This window comes from Patella vulgata, chromosome 9 (genome assembly GCF_932274485.2).
Source record: "Patella vulgata chromosome 9, xgPatVulg1.2, whole genome shotgun sequence".
NCBI lineage: Eukaryota > Metazoa > Mollusca > Gastropoda > Patellidae > Patella > Patella vulgata.
The window spans coordinates 27,730,601-27,739,844 of record NC_065887.2 but is presented as its reverse complement, the minus strand read 5'-3'; the positions used below and the strand labels follow the sequence as shown (position 1 = coordinate 27,739,844).

General features: G+C 35.6%; 1 protein-coding gene across 1 annotated transcript; it reads right to left on the bottom strand.

Moving 5' to 3' along the window:
- Positions 1–4,705: 4,705 nt before the first annotated feature.
- Positions 4,706–8,975, bottom strand: LOC126807688 (uncharacterized). The gene is made up of 6 exons (XM_056103283.1): positions 8,952–8,975; positions 8,074–8,358; positions 7,168–7,380; positions 6,554–6,831; positions 5,413–5,950; positions 4,706–4,977 (listed from the first exon to the last, which is right to left on the bottom strand). Exons 1-6 carry the CDS (start codon positions 8,973–8,975, stop codon positions 4,780–4,782), a joined length of 1,536 nt encoding a protein of 511 aa, XP_055959258.1. The 3' UTR covers positions 4,706–4,779.
- Between the last annotated feature and the right edge of the window lie 269 nt (positions 8,976–9,244).

Here is a 9,244-nt window from a genome sequence, read left to right as displayed (position 1 = left end):
GTTTTGTACTCTTACGAAATGTGACATCTAGCTTATCCATGCTGTCGGTTGGTACATGCTGTGATTGAAATGTAAAAGTCAATGTAGAAACCACAAGTTTAAGACTTAGATTAAAATTATAATCACTCTTATTGGATTGATGAATAGTCCGATAAAGGGAAAGCAATGACTTCTGTTTGAGATTGGATTGATGAACTGTCCGAAAAAGGATAAGTCAGCCAATCAAGACAGATTAAGTAGTTAATCAAGGTAGGTGTAAGACGGTATAACACGTTAAATACGTTGATCACTTAATTACCTAATCAATCCAGCCTATTATCAACGATAATCGGGTTGAGTTGTAGCTGTACACTCAGTAGACTACATGTATATTAATTTTGGAATTTTGAATATTATTCACCATGTCTTGATGTCCGATTGGGCATATTCAAGGTCGGACAAGTTTGGGCGTTTGGAAATAGCGTCGGACAAGTCCGGAATATACAGGCGAAATCCCATCACTGGTCTGGTTGGATGGGGTTTGAGAGAATGAATTATTATAATGCATGTATCCTTTGTATCAGAGCTTAATATAAAACTTTAATCAAGAAACTTGTATTTGTTTTTCCCGTAAGTGATACTAATTAAAATGCAGTATAATCAATCACAACTTGAACCAGTTAAAGAATTACAAATGCGACCAGAGACAATACTATACAATCAAGGGCTGTTCTAAAATATGTAGTAAAGATACATTATGGGAGATATTTATAGAGAGTTGGCCATTCTTGCTATAACAGTTCAAAAGTAGATGATGAAAGAAGAATATATTGAACAAGCCAACAGTGAGGCTGATGTCCCCCGCCGAAATAGGAAAATAATTAGAGGACACATATAAAAATCAAATTGCGTATCGCTCTGCTTACCCTGAGCAGAAAATGCTCATTATCAAACTTAGTCAAGGTATTACTGTAATATAACTATACACCAAGTTTCATCAATCTCACTTAATTAGAACTAAAGTTATCGTGTCCCAAAGCATCAACCAATCAAATTGCTTATCTCTGCTTACCCTAAGCGGAAAATGCTCATCTTCGAACTCCATCAAGGCATTGACCTAATCAACACATACACCAAGTTTGAACATTCTAGCTCAATTAGGACGAGAGTTATCGTGCCCCAAAGTATCAACCAATCAAATTGCTTATCTCTGCTTACCCTAAGCGGAAAATGCTCATCTTCGAACTCCATCAAGGCATTGACCTAATAAACACATACACCAAGTTTGAACATTCTAGCTCAATTAAAAGTTATCGTGTCCCAAAGCATCAACCAATCAAATTGCTCATCTCTGCTTACCCTAAGCGGAAAATGCTCATCTTCGAACTCCATCAAGGCATTGACCTAATCAACACATACACCAAGTTTGAACATTCTAGCCCAATTAGGAAGAGAGTTATCGTGTCCCAAAGCATCAACCAATCAAATTGCTTATCTCTGCTTACCCTAAGCGGAAAATGCTCATCTTTGAACTCCATCAAGGCATTGACCTATTAAACACATACACCAAGTTTGAACATTCTAGCTCAATTAGGAAGAGAGTTATTGTGTCCCAAAAAGTGTGACGGACAGACAGACGGACGGACAGACAGACAGACAGACAGACAGACAGACAGACAGACAGACAGACGGACGAACCCATTTTAATAGTCCCCTGCTTTCTTCGAAAGGCGGGGGACAAAAATTCAGTCAAATTACTTTATTCTGAACATAGTTATCATCGTTGTAATATTTGCCTAGAAATGGTAGCGAAATGTGTATTCACCTTCGCCGAACGTTTGATTGACAGGAGTTAACTCCACCTACATATCTCGATTATCAAGTAAAGTTTTCAATGGCATACGGAAACGCTTTACAGCGGCCTCGCTTAGTACACTCTATCATTTAGCCTCGATCTAACTGACGTATTTTCATCAGGTTACCCCTTAATCAATTAGTGAAATCCTATTTAAATCCGAGCTGTAGACGAGCCATCCGTGGGTCTACAGAGTTGATTTTGGTCTTGTTGGTTAAATAAAGATCTAATTTATAATTTCTATAACATCTGAAGCCTAAATTAAGACTTGCAATAATCAGATTTAGCTCTTGCATAATGCATGTTTAAGTAGTGTTAAATCTTGAATGATGCCGAGTAATGGCAACATTCAATTCAATCCTATTGGCAGACTTTAATGTGGTTGGTGGTGGAGCATCTCGACTGACCAATACCTGAGCAGCTTTGTAAGAGGGAAATGCTTCTCGAAGCTCCATTACTTCTCGCAGAAGATCCTTTACATAACCTAGAACAAAGATGATATGTTTAAGAATCTAATTGTTATATCCCAAAAGTATTTGCCATTTTGGCTTCGATTTGCTACCATTAAGTACTTTGTGAAATGAAATGAAATGGGGTTTAACGTCCTACTGTTCTGCTCCTATACTGGGCTAATGAAGACGGGCATACGCCATACAGTGTGCTATGAGGGAAATTTTGCCCGGGCAGTGGCACTATCGCCTACTCTTATATCGAATTCCAACTGCCAAGGGATCTTTTACGTTCATTCCAATGTTTACACGGGACCTCGGTTTTTCGTCTCATCCGAAAGACTAGACAGCTGTCCTTGTCAGGCCCTCCGTCCTGCATCACTGACAAGGGGAAACCACGTCGGAAAATCTGGATGAACTTTCTCGGCCAATACAGGGATCGAACACCCGACCTCCAGGCTAGGGAGCCAGCACCTTACCCACCTAGCCACCGTGGCTCCAAGTACTTCGTAATAGTACTGTATTTCGTAATAGTACTGTATTGTGAATTGTGTCACAGCCTGTGTAGCGTTTTAGTTGGTGTAAATAATAAGAACAGACTGACCACAATTTAGACACTATTTAACCTGGTGTAAAAACAACAGAAAACAAACCACCATGATAATGATCTTATTACTTATAAATTGATCTTCCATCAATATTCACTCCAAATCCACACAACTGTAACCATTATTCAAACTAAATATTATCCAAATCGTAGTTTTCATCCAAGTTTAGAATAAGCTTTATTATTTTGAAGAAACCTGACTCCATACCGTAAGAACATGAATCCAATACAGGCTTCAAAGTGTGGTCTCCATGTTTGGCTTTTGGGTAAGCTATCTTCCATTTGGCAGTACCATCCCTTTTAGTAGCCTGTTGTCTAACACAGTTTTCATTGTTATGCATTGCAGCCAATAACAATCTGTAATTATAGCAATTAGCATCCAAATTGTAATACTAATGATATTGTATCAGAATCAGATAAATAAATATTATTTATGCAGACTTTTATATTGATATGTTGAAAACAGGGCATTGTTGTTTGTACTTTAACTTTCATATGACAAACCTTTCAGAAACCTTTCAGGCTAGACAACACTTACCTTGCATTCATGGCATCATAAAAAAAAGTGTTGGAATTTGGGTGCAAATTGGCAGACAACTTTGTGGTAAGATTCCAATTTGGATGTCTGCTCGGCTGGGGACAACTTTTGAATATCTTTCATAAAACTTTTTTTCAATTAACACTCTTTCAGTAACTTGTGTGCTTTTGATCCTGTTTGTAAAAAAGAAAATACCCCTGCTTTTATAATGTAAACACTATTATGTTAAAGGGACAATAACACTCTTGCTGGCTTGACAGCCCCAGAAAATAAAAAATAGCCTTATTCTAAGTACTAGAAGTGTTAGTGTCCTACCTGTTGTGTAAATTATCCATTAAATCCTATTTTACTTGTCCAGGGGGTTCAAAAATATTTTTAAATCGAAGTTTCATTTGAAAAGCCTTACGTTAGACGTTTCAAACCATTATGTTGAATTTTTCAAAATTTTTAAATAAGGTGTGTTAAGATGAAATTTGTATCATCAATTAACTGAAATATTCTAAAATAGTACAATTTGTTGACCAGAATAAAGATTGGGACATATTATTCAGTTACAACAAGAGTGGTATTGAGCCTTTAACAAGGCTTAGGCCTACTGACAAAAACAATTAATATTCTAAGTTGATCATAATACAAAGGATATAATGATTACCTGCTTGTCATAAATATAATCATTAATTTTAATGGGCAACATGAAAAATATAAAGTATCCCACCTTTCTTGATCCAATGACGGTCTAGGTGTTCATGTTGGCATCTTTGATATAGCTCACCATGTCCATCATGAAGATTGGCCACATGATTTGTTATTGACTTCCATTTTGCCTCTACCAAATCACCATCTCCATCACTGCTAGCAGCTGCCCAATACAAATGATTAGATATGGATTGTGCCCATTCTTCAATCTGTTCACAGCCTTTCTTCTTAGATAATAGTATCAGTTTCTTATAAACACCTGAAATTTTTTTTTATAAATGACTAAGACATAAAATAGTTTGGTGATTTTCATGCCTGAAAATAACAATTTATATATAGACTCAATGTCAGGCCATAATAAAGATTTTGAACTTTATGCAGAACATATTATAGATATTGATAACATTGAAAAAGACAAATTTGTACAAGACAAAATGACAGGAATCACGTAAAGAGATTGTGGAGCCTGATTTAAGGCTTTAATTTGTGTCTAACAATGTCTGTGACAAGGGCCTTATTTTTCAGGCTTGGTCATTTGGAGACTAAAATGCAGTTAATTTTACACTTGGCTGCTCTGCAATGTTACATTTTGGTTTTAAAGTCATTTATTATTATCTACATGTATACACACACTGTGTTTTACAAACGTGACTCATTATTTATTACCTTTAGCAACATGCCACACATCAAACCAATGATTTATATCTGGTTCCATAGTTCTCATGTGCTTTCTCACTGAACAATGTCTGTCTGTAGTTAGGTCTGTTGCTTGAACTCCCTTTCCTTTCAGAGCCTCTAGTCCCCGAATCAGACCCTCTTTCTCCATTGCGTATGAATTATTAACTTCTGTAACCTATTTGTTTTATTATATATAAATATAAACATTGAAAGAAAATGAAATGAAAAGAGAATTTACCGTCCTTTTTACCACTGATAGTTTTTAGTTACTGAAGGTGGTGCTAATAGAATTTTAAAAAATCAGTTTTATAAATAGAGCAGACAACTTTGCTGATTGTAGGTGTCCAAAAGGGTCTGACAACCCTCTGTGTTTTATATAATATTAGTGTAATTGTTCAGTAATTCGCTTGTGCGTAGGGGTCTTAAGCAGTGTAAAGAAACCAGATCGACACGAAGAAAGCCCATGAGGTTCGGCAGCTTACACTATTCCATGTCACGTACAAGCTTGGGATCAAATCCATGTCACTTGACTCAATGGCAGATATTATGATCTAAAGCATGCATGTTAGACCACTAAGCTATCTGTTAATTAATTGTTGGTTTCCTTTACCTGTATCAGTTGCACATCTAAGACAATTCCACTCTCCAAATCCATAAGAGAATAACTACCATATTTAGCTGTGTGGCCTGGTGAACAACACCTAGCATCCCCTCCAAGTTTTACATTTCTCCCTTTAACTTCTCTTACTGCTGCCATTTGCCAAAGTGACCAAACATTCTTAACAGCTGGTACCAGGTAACAAGACTGAATATGTCTGTATGTTCTGTCTGTAAATGAAGACACATTTATTCTGTTCAACACATTAAGAATGTTTGTGACACTAGCACCTGAAAACAGGATACTTGCAGAAAGTAACAAGTTTCCTAATGGTAACTGATTGTTTGATGGCTGACTACTCCACAGAAATGTGTGCCCTGCTTCACATGTTGCCTCCATAACAACCATACTACCCACATTTTGCTTAAGCACAACTACACACTTATTGTGACATTCTCTGCACACCTCTAGAAGCTCTTTTATATTTGATTCAAAAACAATATATTTCCTTTCTTCAACCTTATCTGTGTTTAAAATATCAGTAATATTTCTGAAATAAAAACAAAATAGCAAGTTTTTAAAATGAAATCTTATAAACTCTGGCTTGTAGAGCGATTACAGGGTTTTGACGACGATATTTTGACAGTTTCTTTACTACAATACATTCTTAAATTTTGAGGAAAACGCTTCAAAATTTGGATATATGTACTTATGTACTATATATTTTTTAAAATGAAATTGGGTTAATTTCTGCTAAAACTGGGCTTATGAAGACAGTTAATAAAGCATTCAGTATATCTCTTGAATTAATGACATGTTTTTCATCACTAAATGATTATACATTATGAGCTAAATGAAAAGAATATGTATTGAAAATGCATTACAATACATGGGCACCAAATGCTGGGAAAATTTGGGCACACAATTGTACTTTGTAAAAGTTTTATAAAAAAATATTGTGTTCTTGAATGTGTCCAATTTAACAGCGAATTTATTATTATTATGTAACATACTAAGATCCTAACTAAATTTTTGGGCACCAACCACCACCGCCCCCCCAGTCAAAAATTTCCCCGTACGCCTATGGATTGAGCATATCATTGCAGTCTGAGTTTGAGATGGAAGTTTCTGTAATATTTTATAATTAACATACATTTCATTAAAAACACTATCACTATCATCACTTTCATCATCAGTCGTATATGGAAACCAATCCTCATCCTGCTTATCATTCAATTCATCATCTGTAGTGTATTCATCCTCACTGGCAGTAGAAGAAGAAACTTGAGAAACAATTTCTTGTACCACAACAGGATTCTGTGGTAACTCGTCTGTTTGGGTTGCAGCATCAGCATACTTAATAAATGAGGAGGATGTCTGACAACCTTGACTGACCACACCTCTTAATGTTTGGGTGGATTTCACATAGGTCTGGAATAATAAATAAATTCAAAATTAAGACTAACAAATTAAAGCATTACATTGTTGAGAAAATTAAATCTGCCCAATTTTCCCCACACAATTTTCTTAATTCAATGCTATAGTATAGTGTCTTGATAAAAATTTCTGTTGACCTATATACCCACAGATAATCAAGTTATGGTGTGTTCCTACACACATGTATGCTGATCATGGATGCTGATCATGGATGCTGATCACGCCTGTTTCAGTTTATCTCAATACAGACTTCCAAAATTTATTACATCCATTTTCTTATTGAAAATTATGGGCAAAAATGTAATAATAATAAAATTTCATAATTTATACCTTTGCAGATCTCTGAAGTACCACATCTGGTGATATTGAAATTGAGCTTGATTGTGGTACCGGTACTTGGTGGTCAATAATATCAGACTTATTATTACTAGTACTAGTTTCTAATAGTGGAATCAGATCATAACTTGCTCCTGTGTCTTGATTGGCTTTCCTTACTTTCCTCCCATCCTCAAAGTCAAAGTTAGAAAATATGTCTTGGAGAACCTGCCAAAAAAAGAAATTAAGCAATATTACAATCTAATAAAAATATTTGTTGAAATTATTCAGAGATTTACACAGCTATAATGTGATATTTTTTTTTCTAATTCTAGTCTTACCTTAAATTTCATAGTAGGCCCTACTAGTAGCCTACCCGAACGAGCAAATATTTAATTTTTAAGCTTCCATCAAGATTACAAAAATATAAAACCGCACTAGGCGACACTGTTGGGTTGGTTTCATATTGGCATTATTTAATTAATATTATATATTACTTTGGAGATCGACTTCACTTTATTGTGGGTAGGCCTAAATACAAATAAAACAATTTTCGAATTTACCTTATTTGACTAGTCACACCCAAGGAGTTCAAAATAGCTTGTTTACGGTATGCATAATTTAAAATCCGAGGCGAGATTCGATTTCGAAAATCTCAATCGATCAATCGACGAGATGGGCCTGGACTCCTGCCATGGGTACTCATTCATAGGCCAATATTTATGATTGCTTGTCAGTGCTATAATTTCACTTTTAATAATAAAAAAACGAACAATAGTTTATACAGTACTAGGCCTATAGGACTAATGAAATGAGTAATTGTTATCATTCTATAAATAGAAATTAAGTCACGCCCACTCTATTTATAGCGAGATGATATTATATAAATATAGGCCTCGTGCGTAAAAAATGTCAACCTACCCTTTGTCTTTCTCTCTTTCTAAAACCACCTCTCGGTGTATCAGGTCCAAGTAACGGCTCTACTCCCAGTGATAATGTCGGGAAACTATCTTTTTTTAGGCGTAAGCCTTTTGCAGTGAAATTAATAGCCTGGAGTAACAACGGGTCTTTCGTGAAACTGTCAGAACTGAAGTGCTTTGAGCAGACGTGAGAATGCTTAGATGGCTCCCAAAGCTTTTTAGAATTAGGCGTATGTGACTGTGAGCGTCTTATCTTAACTATCCATGTGTGGTAGAGATCTTTTTCCTTATCTTTGTCAGGAAATTTGAAAAAAACTTTCTCCACACCCAGTTTTACTGTTGCAATTCACAACAACACAGTGAACCATCTCCAATGTAAACAACGGGATACCGGAACCGGTCAAATGAGCAGAAGGACTAAAATGACGTCACGGCTTTTTTATTGGCGGAAAACTACGACGACTCACGGAGAACGGCGGAAATCGCTAACGTTGAAATTTACCTGTGGCAGGTAATGTTGACATTCGGGATCGTGTTATACTTATGGAAATGATATTTTGACATAATTACTTGCATTATTTAAACGATTTATGAAGCCTTTTCCGGTGACCTTTAACACTATTTAATCGTTTCCTGCCAATGCTGAGAATCTACATATTCGCATATATAAATAATATGGACGGTGTAACGTATTAATGTAATTTAATTGCATTTAATTTGTGGAATTGGTGTAAGGAAAGGAATATATGAGTCTCGGCAGCTTATTTACCTGGATCTTATAATATTGTGGCAGATTATTTGAAAGGTAACTGTGAAAAGAACTCAGAATAAAACTAGACTGTGCAGTGAACATTAATTGGATTAACTCTCAACACTGACCATGTTGGTGACTGGTGAGAACATTTTAAAATACACTAAATCTGACCTATATCAAATTAAAGAGACAATTCCAATTAAATTAAAAAGACAAATATATAGGAATATTAAACAATCCGTTCCCCAAATTTTAAGGCAGAAACCTAACAGACGAAAGAATGTCTACGGTATTCCTGTACTCATCTCTGACAGACAGAGCAGCCAGCCAAGAGGTCAACTTGGACTGAACAACCTAATTAAAGTTCCAATATCCAGATCTTCAGTTTCATATCAAACTAGCAAATATTTAAAAGCAG

Bases quoted from the DNA above. Each gene is read 5' to 3' on its own strand.
- LOC126807688 (XM_056103283.1), bottom strand. From the start codon at position 8,975: ATGTTCTCACCAGTCACCAACATG. The intron at 8,359-8,951 runs GTCAGTGTTGAG...GACAAAGATAAG, and splicing joins TCTCACCAGTCACCAACATG to GAAAAAGATCTCTACCACAC. The intron at 5,951-6,553 runs GTATGTTAATTA...TTTTTATTTCAG, and splicing joins GATAGTGTTTTTAATGAAAT to AAATATTACTGATATTTTAA.